The following is a 21,104-nucleotide window of genomic DNA, read 5'->3' on the forward strand; positions in this document are numbered from 1 at the left end:
TGCTAAGTCACTTCAGTCATGTCCAGCTGTTTGTGACCCCATGGACTGTAGCCCGCCAGGCTCCTCTGTCCATGGGATTCTCCAGGCAAGAACACTAGAGTAGGTTGCCATGCCCTCCTCCAGGGGATCTTCCTGACCCAGGGATTGAACCCTCGTCTCTTATGTCTCCTGCGTCGGCAGGTGGGTTCTTAACCACTAGTGCCACTGGGGGTACTGAGAGCTTATCAGGGTCTGCTTCACCAAATACTAATTCTGGAGGGGTGCATCTGTTAAAGAAGAACTCAGGGCACCTTGTCATGAGCTGGGATGGGGGTTAAGGTGACACTGCAATCTAGTAACGGGGCAACAGTTCTCCCAGACACCCTCAGAGCCAGAGCTTAAAGCTTCAACAAATATGGGGGGCTCTCTTTAAGGATAATAAAACAGAGACTTCCCTGGTAGTCCAGTAACACCTCGTGCTGGACTGCAGGGGACTCGGGTTTGATCTCTAGTTGGAGAGCTAGGATCCTGAATGCCACAGGGCAGGGCTTAAAAAAGAAGACGAAGAAGAAAATTATAAAACCAGAATTAATTACAGAGTTTTGCAAGGGGCCATGTACCCTCCATCTCTGCTCAGAGCCATCTCTGGTTTCTCCTCCCTCATCCTCTGCAACCCAAGTCCTACCTCTTCATAGGAGCTGGGGAGGTGGGAGCAGGTGGTCCCAAGAGCTTGGACTTGGGGGTCAGACTGATGAAAGAGAATTTACATTTTAAGGCAGGACAAGAAAATTTGTTTAAATAATTTATTTAGTTATGACTGTGCTGGGTCTTTGCTGCTGCGAGAGCTTTTCTCCAGTTGTGGCGAGTGGGGGTTGCTCTCATTATTGCAGAGAATGGGTTCTAGAGCACGGACTCAGGACTTGTAGCACAGGATCTTCACTGCTTCAGAGCATGTGGGATTTTCCCGGATCAGGGATCGAACATGTGTCTCCTGCATTGGCAGGTGGATTCTTTCTTTACTGCTGAGCCACCAGGGAAGCCACAGTTCAAGAAAATTTAAACACAAAATTCTCTCTGTGTCTGTGTGGGCCCTCTCCCTTTCCCTCAGGGTGCAGTGTTTCTGCATTATCCATTAACCAGACCTCCTCAAAGATGGGAGTGCCTACTTGATTGTAGAAATCATTTATTTTTCTTTTCTTCTGATGCCAGCAGTGTAACTTCTTAGAAGACTAGCATTATTTCCCAATTCTGTAAGGGGTCATGGTGACTTACTGCTCACTTTGTTTGGGCTTACCTAGACTACATGCATTTGGTGAACTTTATATAAAACATTTGTATGTCATATTGATGTATGATGCCTGTGTATGTGCCAAGTGGCTTCAGTCGTGTCTGACTCTGCATCTCCATGGACTGTAGCCCACCAGGCTCCTCTGTCCATGGAATTCTCCAGGCACGAATACTGGAGTGGGTTGCCATACATTCCCCTAGGGGATCCTCCCACCCCAGGGAATGAACCCTCGTCTCTTATGTCTCCTGCATTGGCAGGTGGATTCTTCACCACGATTGCCACCTGGGAAGCCCTGTGACGTAGGATCAGTTCAGTTCAGTTCACTTCAGTTCAGTTGCTTAGTTGTGTCCAACTCTTTGTGACCCCATGAATCGCAGCACACCAGGCCTCCCTGTCCATCACCAACTCCCGGAGTTCACCCAAATTCATGTGCATTGAGTTGGTGATGCCATCCAGCCATCTCATCCTGTCATCCCCTTCTCCTCCTGCCCCCAATCCCTCCCAGCATCAGGGTCTTTTCCAATGAGTCGACTCTTCGCATGAGGTGGCCAAAGTATTGGAGTTTCAGCCTCAGCATCAGTCCTTCCAATGAACACTCAGGACTGATCTCCTTCAGAATGGACTGGTTGGATCTCCTTGCAGTCCAAGGGACTCTCAAGAGTCTTCTCCAACACCACACTTCAAAAGCATCAATTCTTCGGTGCTCAGCTTTCTTCACAGTCCAACTCTCACATCCATACATGACCACTGGAAAAACCATAGCCTTGACTAGACGGACCTTTGTTGGCAAAGTAATATCTCTGCTTTTTAATATGCTGTCTAGGTTGGTCATAACTTTCCTTCCAAGGAGTAAGAGTCTTAATTTCATGGCTGCAATCACCATCTGCAGTGATTTTGGAGCCCCCCCAAAAAAAGTCTGACACTGTTTCCACTGTTTCCCCATCTATTTCCCATGAAGTGATGGGACCAGATGCCATGATCTTCGTTTTCTGAATGTTGAGCTTTAAGCCAACTTTTTCACTCTCCTCTTTCACTTTCATCAAGAGGCTTTTTAGTTCCTCTTCACTTTCTGCCATAAGGGTGATGTCATCTGCATATCTGAGGTTATTGATATTTCTTCCGGCAATCTTGATTCCAGCTTGTGCTTCTTCCAGCCCAGCGTTTCTCATGATGTACTCTGCTTAGAAGTTAAATAAGCAGGGTGACAATATACAGCCTTGACGTACTCCTTTTCATCTTAAAAATGTACATGACTGTACCTTTGACTTCTAACAGGTAGAATGGTTCTCCAAGCTTCTGTCTCTTGTGTTACAACCCTCAGTTTGGCTTGAATAAAATTCTCTTTTTCCTTTTTGACTATTAATTGAATTTCCATCCACAAGGCAAACCTGGGCTGACTATGTAATCCAGGCAAGTCAACTGCATTCTTGAAACCTCAGTTTTCTCATCCATAAAATGGGAGGGGTATTTACCTCCTCTAGGACCACTGTAAAGATTAAATAAAATAATACATATCATATTTAGCACAGTGTCTTACGTATCATAAACACTCAATAAATGGCATGCCTAATAGATATATGGTAAGCATTCTATACATGATTATAATAATCATCCAAACTGGTTTCAGGTTGCACTTCAACACACCTTCCAGGAAGCCCTTTAAAAAAAATGACATGTAATATACCTCCAATAAAGTACATAATTAAGTGAGAAGCTCAGTCAGTTTTTACATAAATATGCACCTATGTTGCTACCACCCAGATCAAGACACAGAACATTTCCAGAGCCCCAGGGGCTCCCACTTTTCTCTTCCCAGTCAATGCTTCTTGCTTTCCACCTCCAAGAGATAGTTATTACCCTGATTTCTATTGCCATAGATTAGACTGCTTCTGAAACTTATGCATGGATTCATAGTGTATTCTTTCAATTTATTACAATTCTAAACTAACCGCCACTCCTTACTAAAAAGATCTATAGCTTCTCAGACTTTGGACTCCATCACATCTGATTGGACTTCTCAGATGTGGACTTTGGACTCCTCTTCCATACAGATTGTCATGAGTTATTTGTTTCTTAACCATATCATTTGTCAAAAACTCAGCTTTCCAAACATACTGTCATAGAAACAAATGTAGCAGAGTCTAATGGTTAAACTGTGAACTACTTCCAGCCAGTAGTTTCCAGTGTCCAACACATGTTAAGTATCATTGTGTTTCTCTCCAGTATTTAAAATATTCCACTGTGCTCCTATCTGCCGTGGCACCCCAAGCTTCCTCACACACAGTTTGGGAACCATGGGCCTAGGCTCTTTTCTTCGATTGGATTTAATGTTCTCTCTCAGCCTCCAGGCTCAACTCAAATGCCACCTCTTTCGTGAAGCTTTTTGTCCCCACCGGCCAAAAGCAAACCATATCTACACCAAATTATTTCTCCAGCTGGAATGAACATTTCTTCCTCTGGGATCCCTGGCAATTTAATGGGTAAAAAGCAAGAATTGTTCTCTGATACACAAGATGTAAACAATATCATATTTCTTTATTTCTCAGAATTGAATACAATTTGGTTGAAGCCCCCGCTGTTTGCGGTTGCTGAGACTTCATTGGAAGGGTACTTCTGTGTGACTCTCCCCTTGTTCCTGGGCTGTATCAGGGCTATGGGACTTTCACCGTCCAGGCAAAACTGACCTGTTCACACCAGCTGTGTCCAGAGGCTGCCACCACAGTGCTCACCAGTCCATTCAAAAGTGGTTGGCCCTAATCTGCTGCCCCAGAGCAGGCTGAGCAGAGGGACTCATTCCTGGCTCTCAAGGTCATGGGGGAAGGTCCTGATGCTCAGTGCCCAGGCTCTCACACCCTGCTCCCCAAAAGCCCTAACCACTCAGGGACTCTATGTGCATGTGGGCTAAGCCAGTGCCCCTCAGAACCTGATGTTTGGGGGAATCCAACCAACCCCCTTGGGAAGAGGTATTACCTCCCCAGAGTTTGCATGCCGGTAACCTGGGAGCTTAATGTGGTCCTCAGATGTGTTTTGTTTAGCCATTGTGATTTATTTTAAAAAAAAAATTAATCCATTACAACACTTCAACTTATTGGGAGATGTTGAAATGTTTACAGTCATGATCCTTGGTCACTGCATGTACAGCCGTGGTTGGAGCCTGAGTTAGGACCTCTTCCTACCCACCCCCACTAAGCATGTGTTTCCCTTTTAGCCACTCCAGTGTTCTTGCCTGGAGAATCCCAGGTAGGGGGGAGCCTGGTGGGCTGCCGTCTATGGGGTCGCACAGAGTCGGACACGACTGAAGCGACTTAGCAGCAGCAGCAGCATGGTTACATCTGCCTGGCCCCTACAGGCCTTGGAGTTTGACACTCTGGCCTAGGCTTTGAAGAACAAAGCCTTTTTGGCACTGTATTCCGACCTCAAACAAACACAAAAAGACTGTAAACACTCTTTCCAGCAAGGGTGCACCAAACAGAAGCACTCCAGGCTCTATGGCTCTTTGTAGGTGTGTTTGTGGCGGGGGGGGGGGGGGGGGGGGGGGGGGGGGGGGGGGCGGTGTTGGAGGGGGATGCTGCGCTAGAGACAATTACTTTTTCATTCTCTGCCAGTGGAACTACAGCAACTAAAAAGGCAGGACACCGGAACGCTCCAAAACTGTATTCGGCACTGATTTACACAGACTCCTTTTGTCATTTTTAACGATATACGTTGCTTAAGCGTATTGGGTCTTTGATAGTTTGCCGCTACTAGGTAAAGAATCTTATAAACATTATCTTGTTGAATACTTTAGAAAATACTTCTAAAAGAATGCAGCAGAATCTAAAGGCCCAGACACCAGGAGGAGGGAGTGGGGGTGAACGCGGGGTGAGGTGGGGGGGATGCAACATAAAGGCAAAAGGGAGGCAGGTGCAAGCCCGAGACTGTCGAAGAGGCTCGGACTCGGGACCCAGGGTACTCCAATAGGCTCCTTGTACGTGGGGGGCCCAAATCAGCAGGTTTGCGGAGGCAGCTGCACTCAGTTGCTTTTGCCTGTCCCTGATCCACCCCATTGCCTACGCTTGGGTCCCTCTCTCACCACCCCCCGCCCCCCGCCCTCATTCTCAGTCCCTTCATGTGGCTCCCTGTCGCCATTCCCTGACCGCCAGCTTCTCCCCTCTCCGTTCTGCATCTGTCTCCCCACCTGCCCGGCTCCTGGCGCAGTGGCCAAGCCGCAAGCAGGCTCTCCGCCGTCACGTGACTCGAGAGTAAATCACAGGACTCTTCCCACCCCCAGCAGCTGGCGGGCACTCGGCTCTGCAGAGGCTGCAGGCCGCGCATGCGCAGCTTCCAGCGCACCTGCCCGCTGGGCGGGTGGGACCTCGGACCAGCCCAGGGCATCGAGGGTCCGCAGCCTCGCCCCGCCCTCAGGTTGGCTGGGGCGCGGGGTAGTGGACCCGCGTGGGTCCAGATTCCCAAGAGGTTGCGGTCCACGCATCCAAACCTGTCCTTAAGTCAGGACACTGGGGCTGCGCCTGGGCGCTGGACGTTCTCCCCTGGGCATCAGAAACTCAGACCGCAAGTCCCGCTTTTGCGTTTAGAGCCATGTGACCTTGGGCAAGTGACTTGACCTCCCTGTGCCCCAGAAAAACGGAATAATAATAGCTCAGAGATGTCAAGAGGTCTTGAGCCAGGCCTTGAGTGTCACAGAGAGATTCCAATCTGACACTCCTGAGTCAGGGGTTCCTGAGTGAGTTCACAGTCTGTCACGCTGCTCGCTTTTCCAACCATCCCATTTAAAGCAACATCTGTTCTGATTTTTGCCATCCCTAGTAAACATCTCAGGTACACCTCGGCAGGAAAGAATTTCTTTCTTTGCCCTTTCTTTTACAGGAAATAGGAGCTGCTATGTTTTATTTTCTGTGGCCTTTGAAGAGGTCTCCAGGCAGATTCCAGGCTACCAGAAAGTCCTGGAGCTCTGCAGCAAGGTCTACCCCAGGAGCTTTCCTTCCACACTGTCCCTGACAGTCACATTAGCCCCTCTCTGTTCCTGGAAAAGTCAAACTCGTTTCTGATACCTTCTGTATATCTTCTTAGGACACTCTCCCAGTTCCCTCTTGCCACCTTACTCATCTCAGGAAGCTTGCCCTGACTGCACCCTACCTTGTCCACTGGGTGAGGTGCTCTGTCATTCGCCCTCAGAACCTGCATCCTTCAGCTTCAGCACTTTCTAGAACAGTAACTCCTTGATTCCTGTCTGTCTCCTAAGCTAGATTACCGGCTCCTTGAGGGCAATGTCTGTTGACATGTCAAGGAGGGAGCACGTGGCATCACTGGTGTGTCCTAGGTCCCCGCAATTTACAAACTATCTCCTACTTTTCCAAAGGCAGCCCAAGGCTATCAGTACCTTCCATGGGTAAAAAGCAGAGCCCAGATAGGAAGAGATGACACATGAACACTGTCCCTATCTAGGAACCCATAGGAAGGTTCTGTTAGGGTAGACTGGGGTGAGGATGAGAAGATGGTCAGATCTTCCTGCCCTGGGGCTGGTGGCTGAACTAGGACGTGTGGCCCCTTTTCCTGGCTTCTCCAGTGTTCATTATGTGACCTTAGGAATGGCCTCCTCTAGGCCTCAACTTCTTTAGTTGTCAGTGGAAAATAATGGTTCAGAATTCAGATTTTAAAATTAGATCTTTCCTTTGTCACCTATTAGCAAGGCACTTATCTTCCCTGAGTCTCAATTTCTTCATCTCTAAAATGTTATATTTCTTAACAATATTAAGAAAAGGACCTGGCTCACAGAGCTGTTCCAAGAATGCAATGAGTATTCATTGATTTTTAAGACTAGTTCTCTTGTCCTTTTTGACTTTTGATTGGCTCAACTCATTTTTCTTTGAAGTCAGAGGGGAGCCCTGTCTCATACTTCAGAAGCGATCTCTCCCATAAGTTAAATCTAGCAAAAACTGACATGGGACCACTTTGGTAAATGTGGACTCTAGGAAAGATATACTGACCAGAGTTGTCCCACAGCATAGTCCTATTCGATTTGGAACCTAGGTATTTCCAGACTTTGGTTGCCCAAAGACTAGGATTATGTCTGTCTGCCTTGTACATGGTTGGAGATCCAATGCCTAGAATAGTGGTTTACATACAGTAGTGAGAGAAAAATAAATATTTGCTAATAAATGATGCACAACCTAAGACAAAGTCTAGTGCTCAGTTTCTGAGCCTATTTTTTTTTCACCTGAAAATGGAGATTAAAAACAATGTCCAATTATTGTGAGGATTTAATGAGCTGATGCATTTAAGAGCTCAGTGGATGGTGGATTTATGGATATGGGTACCCAAAGAGATAGAGATGGTGTCAGTAAAGCTCACGTTACGTTGTCTTGGGGAGTGGGTACTACTAATAAGAGATCTAGCTTCCGAGTTCCTTCTGTGGGCGAGGGGGAGTGAAGGGGGGGTAATGGAAAGCTCCCAGGAAGCCGGGGATTCAGGTGCGGAGGCTCCGGAGAGGACCTTAGGACCCAGCGCGCCGGGAGCGCGCGACGGCCAGGCCGCGCGCGCGGCGCGTGAGGTGAGGGGGAGGGCGCGGCTTTCTCGCCAGCCAGGGACCGCCTCGAGTCCAGCCGCATCTCGGGGGGCGGGGCCGGGCCTCCGGGCCGCAGTGCGATTGGCAGAGGTGCGCGGGTGACGCCAACGGCTGGCGCGAGACCCCGCCCCTCCCGCCGGGCCGGCCCCCGAGCGCGCGCCGGCGGGTCGGCAGCCTCGCTCTGGCTTGGCTCGCGCCGCACCCCCGCGCCGCGCCCGCGCGTCAGTCGTTCTCGAGCCGCGGCTGCAGGGGCGGCGGGCGGCATCCAGCCGAGCGCGCCGACGACCCGGGGAGGCGGCGGTGTCCGCGGGCGTCGCGTGAGGAGGCCAGGAGCCCAGAGACTCGCGCGGCGCGATGGCCCCCATCGGCCTCAAGGCGGTGGTCGGAGAGAGTAAGTGGAGTCGGGTTTCCTCCCCGCAGGCGGCGGTTACGGCTGCTGGAGAGAAGCCGGGCTCGGTACCTGCCCGCAGCGCCCCCCCCCCCCCCCAGCCGCCGCCTCCGCCTCCGCGCTGGCCTCTCGCTCCCGGCTCGGCCTGAGGCTCCCGGGTTGGGAGGGTCCCGTTATCCCGGCGCCGCCTTCTTCGGAGGGAAGTCCCTCCCGGCCTCCTGCGGCCCTCGTCCCTTCTTCCCCCGCTCTGCTCTTCCCGCATTCCTCCTCTTTCCCCCGCGCCTTCGCCGCATCCCTGACCCCTCATCGCACCCCTCCCCTCTTCTCCCCATCCCTCTCTTCGGTCTTCACCTGCATCTCCCTCCACTCCCATCGCTCCACGTCTCCCCCTTCACCTCGCCTTTACCCCCCTGCGGCCTGTTACCCTCCCCTCCATCCCCCTCCTTCTCCCCAAGTGCCTTCTCCCCATTTCCCCCTCTCCCTCTCGCCTTCTTTATTCCCCCAAGCTCCTCTGTTCCACTCCTCTTTCCATCCCCAGTCCCTCCCTCTTTCCCACCCTCCTCCGTGGAGTCGTGACGAGCCAGATCTCGGCCTGCGTCCTCCTGCCCGCTTCCCCCTAGATCCCTCCCCGGGAACCGGAGCTGCGGTCCCCGGGCCGCAGAGACCCACCTGGGAGCGGCGGCTTCTCGCGCCGCGGGGCTCAGGCGCGCCGCTTGCTCGCCCAGGGGCCAACTCCTTGCAGCAGGAGAGAAGCCTGTTTGTTTCCAAAGGCTTGGCTCTGCCGGGGCCGAGGCCACCCGGCTCCTCCTCCCGAGCCGGGGTCTTGGCTTCGAGGGCGGGGTCTTCTCGGGGTCCTGAACCGTCTTCAATCACCCGGGAGACAGGGAGAGCTCTAGGGTGCGCGGGAGGAGTTGCCCTGCCCAGCACAGCAGTCTGCGGACTCCCTGTTCGCAGGACTCAGCCGGGGCTTGATTTCGGGCCGTGCAAACCCCTGTTGCAGGGAGGAAATGGTCGTTCGTGGGTTTGGATGAAAGGCTCGACTTAATGGATTTTTTAAAAAATGGATGATGGAGATTGTGGAGCTGCAGCGGAGTGAGGGCTGACGGTGGTCATATTTGGAAAACGGCGTCTCTGGTGTTAATAAGCTTGGCGATCTCGTCCAGGCAAATAGTGCCTCTTCAATATTTTGGCCGTTATCTTGAACAAAAAACGGGAGAGGATTTCTGTGGTTTTTGCTGTCTTTTTTGGAATCGAGAGAGAATTAAAAGTGGACTTTTCTCTGTGGGAGAGGATAAGGAAGGAAATAGAAGGAAAATGGTGGAAATGACAGTTTCCTTTCCAACGATTCTCTCCAATTAGAGCAATTCCTCTGTCTCTTTCTGGCTGTCAGATGGGATTTTTGACTGTGATGATTCTTTTGGGCGTCACTGTTTGTTTTTATTCACTCTTTTCGTTGATAATATACAAAATATTCCCATTTATACAACCTTATCTGACCTATTACTCCAGGAGAAAATTGTTATAAACACTAAAACCCAAATGAGCAAGTTTTTTAAAAAAGTGCCCACGACAGCACCTGCCTACCCCATGCGGTAAAGGTTCCAAATCACGTACTTTCTATTTTAAAGGCCAATCAAAGCGCTTAGGACTGGAAGGACCCCTAGGGATCTTCTAATGTCAATACCCTCATTTTACCCGTGGGAAAGAAATGGAGGCTCAGAGCAGTTAAATGACTTGCCAAAATCAGCGTTAATTAATTTCCTAAAACCTGGTGTCCATTTCCTTGCAACATTAGTTAATAATAATAACTTTCTTCATTTTTCTAGGTATACCATTTCCTTCCAATACGCTTTCTAAAGGGTTGTGAAATATGGAATGTTATGTTGAATGTTACATTCTTTCAAATGTTATATTCGAATAAGGTGCTTTTAAAACAAAATCCTGGAAGCAGGTGTTCTGGAAATCACATTTGTGTATCCTTTTACTGTGACGCTTCTTCATGCAGGTAGCCCTGCGCCCCGCCCCGCAACGGCTTTTTTTAGAACCAAGTATCAAAAAAAAAAAAAAAAAACACCAATATGCCATATGGTCAGAATTTATTTTCTGAAATAAAGCCACTGTTTACAAAAAAAAAAAAACAAAAAAGAAAACAGGCTAATTTTACATGAAATTGGTGAATGTGTAAACAGCATTCTATAACAATAGAGTTAGGTAAAAATTTTGGAAGAAATACTTTTGCAATTCTTTGTCAGTGACATAAAGAATTCTGTTAACTCTGACTCCTAATTTTGGAAGGGGTTTCTAACTTTGCATTTTTCCTCTAAAAAAATAAACCAAAGATTTTTTTAACCAACATCCCAGTTTAAACGTCACCTTCACAACCTGGTCTTCCCAATCTAAAAATTAACACCTCATAGTCACTGTTTATCATACTCCCTAATTTTATTTTTTTCATTGCACTTAAAATTATCTGAAGTGATATTATTTAGTTTTTTGGGTTGTTTTTTTGCTTTTGGTACTTGTTTGATTGTTTCATCCCCTTGAATGTTGCTTCTGGGAGAGCATGGGTCTTTATCTAATATATTCATCCCTGTTCAGTTCAGTTCAGTTCAGTTCAGTCACTCAGTCGCGTCCGACTCTTTGCGACCCCATGGACTGCAGCACGCCAGGCCTCCCTGTCCATCACCAACTCCCGGAGTTTACTCAGACTCACACCCATTGAGTCGGTGATGCCATCCAATCATCTCATCCTCTGTCGTCCCCTACTCCCGATTTCAATCTTGCCCAGCATCAGGGTTTTTTCAAATGAGTCAGTTCTTCACATCAGGTGGCCAAAGTATTGGAGTGTCAGCTTCAGCATCAGTCCTGCCAGTGAGTATTCAGGACTGATTTCCTTTAGAATGGACTGGTTGGATCTCCTTGCAGTCCAAGGGACTCTTTAAAGAGTCTTCTCCAACTCCACAGTTCAAAAGCGTCAATTCTTCAACACTCAGCTTTCTTTATAGTCCAGCTCTCACATCCATACATGACTACATGATTCATCCCTGTATCCCATACCAAAAACTGTCGGTGGCTGGTCATAGTTGGCTGTCAGTAGATATTCATGGAATGAATCAGTGTTTTTAAGGATATGATCAAGAGCAAGATAAATGTAGTTTGTGGCTTCCTGTCCTCTTTCCTGTCATATCTTTCAATGGACATGGGTCTGAGTAAGCTCCAGGAGTTGGTGATGGACAGGGAGGCCTGGCGTACTGCAGTCCATGGGGTCGCAAAGAGTCAGACACGACTGAGCGACTGAACTGAACTGAACAGGGATGAATATATTAGATAAAGACCCATGCTCAGTGGGTGACAATAGGTACAGGTACAACAAAAGTAGAGGATATGGGTCAGTGTTAGCTGTTTATTCAACAGAGATCTGTTCAGAGCCTGGTAGGAATGATGAGGGAATACAGGGACACTCAAATATGGGACCATTTCACACTGTTGAGACAGACACAGACAGTCCTGTGCCCCCTTTCATGTCACTCTGCTGACACACTTAGGGTATAACTAGTTATTGTGCTTCTTTGTGATCTCACCTAACTAGACCAGAAGCTCTTTGAGGGGAGGATAGGATCTCCTTTTATTCTTAAATCTGTCTTTAGTATGACAGTTAGTACTTGGTCCTTATAAATGTCGGATGAATGTTGGATGAATCTTTATGTATAATGATTCAGAGAAAGAACTCTGGATTTGGACCACCTGGAATAAAATTCTAGTCTACTACTATTAGCTGTGTGGTTTTGGCAAATAATGGAATCCTTTTGTGTTGTGCCTCAGTTTTTCCATCTATAAAATGGGTAATAATAGCACCTACCTTCTGTGGTTCTATGTGTTTTAAAAGAAATAGTGCTGGTATAGCATCTAATACAGTTCTTGATGCTTTTGAACTGTGGTGCTGGAGAAGACTCTTGAGAGTCCCTTGTACTGCAAGGAGACCAAACCAGCCAATCCTAAAGGAAATCATCCATGAATCTTCATTGGAAGGGCTGATGCTGAAGCTCCAATACTTTGGCAACCTAATGTGAACAGCTGACTCATTGGAAAAGACCCGGATGCTGGGAAAAATTGAGGGCAGGAGGAAAAGGGGACGACAGAGGATGAGATGGTTGGATGGCATCATCGACTCAATGTACATGAGTCTGAGCAAACTTGGGGAGATAGTGGAGGACAGAGGAGCCTGGTGTGCTGCATGCAGTCCACGGGGTCGCAAAGAGTAGGACACAGCTTAGCGACTGAACAACGAAACAGTTCTTTTAGTCAATCTTACCATTATCATAAGATCCACAGGAGTGTCAGTACAAATGTTAGAGGATTTCAAGAAGGGATAGGCTGCCTATATCCTGTGGGGCCACAGTTTTGGGGGATAAGGTGAAGTCTTCGGTAAACTTCCTGAGTGAGGTGCAGATGAGCTGGAAAATGGAGGAATAGACCTGAAGAACATACGGATGATTAGTAACCACACACAACTTCTGTTTCCCATTCTGCTCATTTCTTTACTTTTTCCCCTTTAATTTCTTTCTATAAATGTAGGGTTTTGTTTTTTCTGCTCTCTACTTTGTAAAGAGATTGCAAGAGAAAGGAGAATTTCATTCCCCTCCACCCACCCACTGCCCCGCTAGGCATTCTATGTCTACTTCATGTTAATGAATGATGTTTCAGTTATGTCAATCCATGCTGTAATTTACAAATCCAAATTTTACTCTTGTTCCCTGAAGTTTTGTCAGAGTGTTTCAAAGATTCAAGAATTACAAAATGTACTGCTTTTCTTGTTTCCTAACTATTAGCAGTTTCTCCCCATGTTAGTTTATAAGAATCACATTCTTTGGGAAGAGAATGTAGTTTCAGTTTTGGAGGAGAATGTGGGTACATAAAATGCATACCTTTTTCAGATGGGGCCATGAGTCATAGGATGTGTCAGAAGTTGAGAGAACACCTAGATTGAAGCAATTTTCATTCATTCTTATACTTTTTTTAAAAGAAACCTTGGATAGCATACTAATAATTTAAGTGTATTTTGAAATATATTAAATATATGTCATATTTTTTCCATTTTAAGGTATAATTTGCATAGGTCTTCCCTGGTGGCTCAGTGGTAAAAGAACCCACCCACCAAGCAGGAGACGTGGGTTCTAGCCCTGATTCCCTGGAGAAGGAAATGGCAACCTACCCCAATACTTTTGCCTGGGAAATCCCATGGACAGAGGAACCTGGCAGGCTACAGTTCATGGGGTTGTAAAAGAGCTGGGCATGACTTCAGTTCAGTTCAGTCGCTCAGTCGTGTCCGACTCTTTGCGACCCCATGAATCGCAGCACGCCAGGCCTCCCTGTCCATCACCAACTCCCGGAGTTCACTCAGACTCACGTCCATCGAGTCAGTGATGCCATCCAGCCATCTCATCCTCTGTCGTCCCCTTCTCCTCCTGCCCTCAATCCCTCCCAGCATCAGAGTCTTTTCCAATGAGTCAACTCTTCGAATGAGGTGGCCAAAGTACTGGAGTTTCAGCTTTAGCATCATTCCTTCCAAAGAAATCCCAGGGCTAATCTCCTTCAGAATGGACTGGTTGGATCTCCTTGCAGTCCAAGGGACTCTTGAGTCTTCTCCAACACCACAGTTCAAAAGCATCAATTCTTCGGTGCTCGGCTTTCTTCACAGTCCGACTATCACATCCATACATGACCACTGAAAAAACCATAGCCTTGACTATACAGTTCACGTCGGAGAAGGCAGTGGCACCCCACACCAGTACTCTTGCCTGGAAAATCCCATGGACGGAGGAGCCTATAGGCTGCAGTCCATGCTAAAGGTCGGACACGACTGAGCAACTTCACTTTCACTTTTCACTTTCATGCATTGGAGAAGGAAATGGCAACACACTCCAGTGTTCTTGCCTGGAGAATCCCATGGACGGGGGAGCCTGATGGACTGCCGTCTATGGGGTCGCACAGAGTTGGACACGACTGAAGTGACTTAGCAGCAGCAGCAGACAGTTCACGTATTGCTGAAGCCTGGCTTGGAGAATTTTGAGCATTACTTTACTAGCGTGTGAGATGAGTGCAATCGTGCGGTAGTTTGAGCATTCTTTGGCATTGCCTTTCTTTGGGATTGGAATGAAAACTGACCTTTTCCAGTCCTGTGGCCACTGCTGAGTTTTCCAAATTTGCTGGCATATTGAGTGCAGCACTTTCACAGCATCATCTTTCAGGATTTGAAATAGCTCAACTGGAATTCCATCACCTCCACTAGCTTTGTTTGTAGTGATGCTTTCTAAGGCCCACTTGACTTCACATTCCAGGATGACTTAACAGCTAAACAACAACAAAAAATAATTTGCCTAAGTAAAATTTACCCTTCTTAGTGAACAGTTCTTCAAATTTCAGATTTACCTGCCATCATATGACCACCACAGTAATCAAAATACAGAACAGGTCATCACTCCCTGAATTCCCTTGTGCTACCACCCCCAGCCCCTGGTGAGCACTGAATGTCCTAACAGTGGAGTCATACCCTACAAAGCTTTTTGAATGTGCCTTCTTTAACTTAACATAGGGCATTTGAGAATCATCCGTATTGCATGTATCTGTAGTTTGCCCCTTTTCATTGCTGGCTGCTCTTCTGTTGTATGAATATGCAACAATTTGTTTCTCCATTCTTCAGCTTAAGGACATTTGAATTATTCCAGCTCTGGGCAATTGCAAATGCTTCTGTAATGTTTCTAGAAGCATTCACAGGTTTTGTGTGAACATATCACTTGGAGATACATATATATATACACTTAGGGGTGGGATTAATAGGTTGTGTGCTAAGTGTGTATTTAACTTTACAAGAAACTGTCAAATTATTTTTCAGAGTGGCATAACCATTTTACAATTTTTACCAGCATCCTCGTTAGTCCTTGGTATAGTCAGTTTAAAAAATTCTAGCCCTTTTCCTAGTTAGTTGTATCTCATGATTTTAATTTTCATTTTTATAATGACTAATAGTATTAAGCATTTTTTCTTGTATTTATTTGCCATCTGTATCTTCTTTGGTGGAACATCTAAATCTTTTGCATATTTTTTACTGGGTTGTCTATTTTCTTATTATTGATTTTTTGAGAGGTTTTCTATATATTCTGGGTACATGTTTTTGTTAGATACATGAATTACAAATATTTCCTCACAGTTTGTGACATATCTTTTCATTCTATTAACAGTATTTTTCAAATAGAAGGAATTCTAAATTTTTATGAAGTCCAGTTTATCCATTTTTTTCTTTTATGAATTGTACTTTTGGTATCCTATCTAAGAAATCTTAACATAATCCAAATTCACAAAGATTTCCTGTTTTTTTTCCCTGTGTTTTCCTGTGGATGTTTTATAGTTGTAGGCTTAATATTTAGTCTTTGATCTATTTTGAGTTAATCTTATACATTGTGAATTATGATCAAAGTTCATTTTTGTGTATATGTAAATGTTTTTGTTTTTCATTTTTGTGTACATGTAAATATTTTTGTTTGTGAGTGTCCAGTTATTCCAGCACCGTTTGTTGAAAAGACTATGCTTTTTCTTTTTCTTTATCGAATTGCTTTTGTTCTTTGTTGCGAATCACTTGACCGTCTTTGGGTGGGTCTGTTTTTGGACTTCTTGTTCTGTTTCCTTGATGTATCTTTCACTAACCCACTATGACTCAGTTACTATAGCTTTAAAGTAAGATGGGAAACCAGACATTGTGAATCCTCCAGCTGTGTTTTTCTTTTTCAAAATTGGTTTTGTTCTTTTAGTTCATTTACTTTTCCATATAAATTTTAGAATGAGTTTGTTGATTTCTATTTAGAAAATTCCTCTGGGATTCTATTTGGAATTGTCTTGAATCTGTAGATCAGTTTGAAAGTTGACATTTTAAATTTACTTTTAGTATTTCAGTTTCTTTTCTATATTTCAGGGTGAAAAAAATTCTTGGCTTCCCAAATAAGGGAGCAACAGTATGGTAAGCAGAATTGCCAATAGTTTAGCACAGTTGCAGAATACAAAGTCAATTTACAAAAATATATTGTATGTCTATATACTAGCAATGAACAATTAGGAATTGAAGTCTAAATTAGTATCATTTAGAGTAGAACAAAAAACATGAAATACTTGGGTATAAATCGAAAAGAATGTGTTCGACATCTGCATGCTGAAAGCTACAAATACTGATGAAAGATATCAAAGCTTAAATAAATGAAAAGATATACTATATTCGTGGATTTAAAAATTTATGCTATATTTATTATTTTTGAAATATGTTTTCAGTTCTCTTGGCTAGATACCTGGGAATAGAATTTCTGGGAAATGTAACTAACTTTTTGAGGCCCTGCTAAACTGTTTTCCAAAGTGACTGCACCACTAGCAGTGTATGAGGGTTCCTGTTTCATAACATCCTTAGCAGCACGTGTTATTTTCTGTCTTTTTTATTATAGTCATCCTGGTTGTTGTGAAGTGGTGTCCCATTGTGGTTTTGATTTGCATTTCTAAAGGCAATGCCAAAGAATGCTCAAACTACCGCACAGTTGCACTCATCTCACACGCTAGTAAAGTAATGCTCAAAATTCTCCAAGCCAGGCTTCAACAATACGTGAACCGTGAACTTTCAGATGTTCAAGCTGGTTTTAGAAAAGGCGGAGGAACCAGAGATCAAATTGCCAACATCTGCTGGATCATCGAAAAAGCAAGAGAGTTCCAGAAAAACATCTATTTCTGCTTTACTGACTATGCCAAAGCCTTTGACTGTGTGGATCACAATAAACTGTGGAAAATTCTGAAAGAGATGGGAATACCAGACCACCTGATCTGCCTCTTGAGAAACCTATATGCAGGTCAGGAAGCAACAGTTAGAACTGGACATGGAACAACAGACTGGTTCCAAATAGGAAAAGGAGTACGTCAAGGCTGTATATTGTCACCCTGCTTATTTAACTTATATGCAGAGTACATCATGAGAAACACTGGGCTGGAGGAAGCACAAGCTGGAATCAAGATTGCTGGAAGAAATCTCAATAACCTCAGATATGCAGATGACACCACCCTTATGGCAGAAAGTGAAGAGGAACTAAAAAGCCTCTTGATGAAAGTGAAAGAGGAGAGTGAAAAAGTTGGCTTATAGCTCAACATTCAGAAAACTAAGATCATGGGATCTGGTCCCATCACTTCATGACAAATAGATGGGGAAACAGTGGAAACAGTGTCAGACTTTATTTTTCTGGGCTCCAAAATCACTGCAGATGGTGACTGCAGCCATGAAATTAAAAGACGCTTACTCCTTGGAAGGAAAGTTATGACCAACCTAGATAGCATATTAAAAAGCAGAGATGAAAAAAAATAAAAAGCAGAGATATTACTTTGCCAACAAAGGTCCTTCTAGTCAAGGCTATGGTTTTTCCAGTGGTCATGTATGGATGTGAGAGTTGGACTGTGAAGAAAGCTGAGCACCGAAGAATTGATGCTTTTGAATTGTGGTGTTGGAGAAGACTCTTGAGAGTCCCTTGGACTGCAAGGAGATCCAACCAGTCCATTCTAAAGGAGACCATACTTGGGTGTTCATTGGAAGGACTGATGCTGAAGCTGAAACTCCAATACTTTGGCCACCTCATGTGAAGACTTGACTCATTGGAAAAAACCCTGATGCTGGGAGGGATTGGGGGCAGGAGGAGAAGGGGACCACAGAGGATGAGATGGCTGGATGGCATCACCGACTTGATGCACATGAATTTGGGTGAACTCCGGGAGTTGGTGATGGACAGGGAGGCCTGGCATGCTGCGATTCATGGGGTCGCCAAGAGTTGGACACGACTGAACAACTGAACTGATCTGAACTGAACTGAACTGAACTGAATGGCTAGTGATTCTGAACAATTTTTCACGTACTTGTTGACCATTTATGGCTTCCCTGATGGCTCAGACAGTAAAGAATCTGCCAGCAATGCAGGAGACCTGGGTTCCATCCCTGGATTGGGAAGATCCCTTGCAGAAGGGAATGGCTACCCACTCCAGTATTCTTGCCTGGAGAATTCCATGGACAGAGGAGCCTGGTAGGCTACAGTCCTTGGTATCGAAAAGAGTCAGACACAACTCAGTGACTAACACTTTCACTTTCATTGACCTTGTATATCTTCTTTTGAGAGGTGTCTACACAAACACTTGGCCCATTTTTAAATTAGATTGTTCAATTTGCATTTTAGTCCACATGTTATTTTCATTTGAAATTACTGTTTTTACTCCACCTTTTAAATGTAAAGGTGGAAAGCCTCAATGAATAAGTATACACTTCAATCTGACCAGTTTGCCTATTTCTTTAATCTTCTACCTTCTTTATTTTTCTGTTTAGTTTTAGTAGAAATGACTTATTCTTGTTATAACTGTCATCCTGGGCCCTTTTAGACAGTTCATTTAAATTGTAAAAATTGTTGAATGCTCCAATTGAATCTTCATTCCGCGTTTATTAATTAAAAGTGTCATTTTTGAAATGCCTCACTTTTTAAAAGGATTCTAATATGGTAGTGTTAGAGTTAATACAAGTAATTTGTTAGTTACAATTGTGGTAAGAATTACAATGATACAAGACACTAGTCTGGTGTAAGCGTAGGGAGGTTAGAGAAAGCTTCCGTAAGGAAGTGATATCCAACTTCCTTCCTTTCAGTTCCAGCTTATTTTGAGTTTTTGTTTTGTTTGTTTTTTTTAATTTATTTTTAATTGAAGTATAATTGCTTTACAATGTTGTGCTGGTTTCTGCTATACAACATTATGAATCAGCCATAAGTATACATATATCCCCTCCTTCTCTCCTGCCCACCCCTAAATTTGTTTTGTTTTTAAAATCAGGATTAACTTCTGGTTTAGTTTCTTTTGAAATGACCATATAGTTTTTCTCATTTAATCTAGTAATGTAATATAATTAATTATAATATTGAGCAATCCTTATATTCTGAAATAAACTTTCTTGATAGACACACACTGTTTTTCAGGAGTGAGAAATTCTGATGCAGAATTTATTCTGCTTATTATTTTGCTTATTAAATTCTGGTTAATATTTTTGCATTTATATTCATTAGTATCGGAGCCTTCTTGCTGCTGTTTGATCATTCCAAGTATGTTCCCATCTCAGGGCTTTGCATTTGTTATTACCTGTGTCTGAAATGTTCTTTCACGTATCTACGTGCTTGTTCCCTTAATTCCGTTAGGTCCCTGGTCAAAGGCCACCTCACCAGTGAGCTCTCCTCTGATTATATAAAATTGAAATTTATATAATTTTCATCTCCCTCACCATGCTGAATTGTCAGATCTGACATTTCACACTTACTGTTTATTTGTTTGCTTATCCTGGCCTCCACCAGCCCAGTGTAAGTTCTATGAGAGCATAGACTTGTTTTGTTCATTACTATATCCCCAGTATCTAAAACAGTGCTGGCCCATAGTGGGCACTCAATAAATATTTGGAATGAACAACTAAATACTATGTATTTTATATGTATATTACATATATATAATATATACGTAATTTCCTGTCTCTCTCCCTCTCTCTGTCTCTTTCTCCGTCTTTCATCTTTTTCAGATCTTCTGCATCAGAATTTCTCACTCCTTCAAATGAATTGAATTGGAAAGTTTCTTCTCTTTTTTGTGTGTTCCAGAATAGATCAAATAATATGGACGTTCCTTTTCCTGAATGTTAGGAATGATTTATCCATAAAAATTTTTGAATTTGCTGCTTTTTAGAGGAAAGAGGATAAATATTTGCCAGTCTTTTAAATGTATTTGATTACTATTTATTTATTCAGGCTCCCTCCTGCTTCTTGAATCAATTTTGGCAATTTATATTTTCTTATAGAAATAGGCCTTTCAACCTAAAATTCTCAAATTTATTAACATTGAACTAGATTTGTATAATTTTAAAAATATCTTCTGCATCAGTAGTTGTGATCTCTTTTCTCATTCTACCCTGTTAGTAGTAGTATTTTCATGGAAAAAGAGATTTGTCTGTTTTGTCTTTTGGAAAAATCTGTTTCTTCCTTCTGTGGTGTGTGTCTGTGTGTATGTGTTCTTATTCTAATTTCTTGACTCAAACACTTGGTTATTTTTTTTTTCTAATAAAAGCATCTAAGGATATGAATCTTCATTTGAGTACAGCTTTGACTGAATCCCATAGGCTCCCTCCCTACAACCCCTCCCAAGTCCCTTAACATGCAGTATTCTTTGTTGTGGACTAGCTGTTACTCTTGTGATAGGGTGATAAGCAGTTTAATCTGGGGTCAAATTTCCCTAAGAAGTGGTTTGGGACTCAGGGATCATCCATGTGTTACCCATCAGATGTAAGACAGCGTATCTGCCACAAAAGCCAAAAAGGGCTTTTTGAATGTGCACTGAAAGATTTTCCCTCTGGCGTTCTTGGCACACAGGACCTCTTAGACAAACAGGTATTTGGCTGCTAATGAAGAATCTTTTCTTTAGTGGAGCAGTCAGGCCAAATCTTATATTTATCACTGGCAACTCAACAGCCATAAATCGTGAGCCTTAGTCCTGTGGCTCGCCTCTATGAGAAGTGCTCATGCAACTCCCAGGGCCGTCCTCTGATTTGAGTGCTCCAGTCAATTGCTTCTGAGCAGGGCTGTTGCTGAAACTAAAGTTAGGGTGAGATAGCCAAGACTTTTTTTTTTTTAATCTTTTTTTGGCTGTGCTGGGTCTTCCTTGCAGTGCACAGGCTGTCCTTGCCGCATGTGGGTTTCTGTAGTTGTAGCTTGTAGGCTCAGTTGCCCCTTGGCATGTGGGATCTTAGTTCCCCAACCAGGGGTCAAACCCACCTTCCCTGCATTGGAAGGCAGATTCTTAAC

General features: G+C 44.4%; 1 protein-coding gene across 2 annotated transcripts in view; it reads left to right on the forward strand.

The window, feature by feature from the left end:
• The first annotated feature begins 7,970 nt into the window (after positions 1-7,970).
• Positions 7,971-21,104, forward strand: part of STXBP1 (syntaxin binding protein 1) — a 67,807-nt gene continuing 54,673 nt past the window's right edge. The window contains exon 1 of one of the 2 annotated variants that reach the window (XM_005213174.5): positions 7,971-8,223. In XM_005213174.5, coding sequence (XP_005213231.1) covers positions 8,187-8,223 — 37 coding nt within the window. In that variant the 5' untranslated portion in view covers positions 7,971-8,186. 2 annotated transcript variants of the gene reach the window in all.

The sequence above is a fragment of the Bos taurus genome, chromosome 11 (genome assembly GCF_002263795.3).
Source record: "Bos taurus isolate L1 Dominette 01449 registration number 42190680 breed Hereford chromosome 11, ARS-UCD2.0, whole genome shotgun sequence".
Classification (NCBI taxonomy): domain Eukaryota; kingdom Metazoa; phylum Chordata; class Mammalia; order Artiodactyla; family Bovidae; genus Bos; species Bos taurus.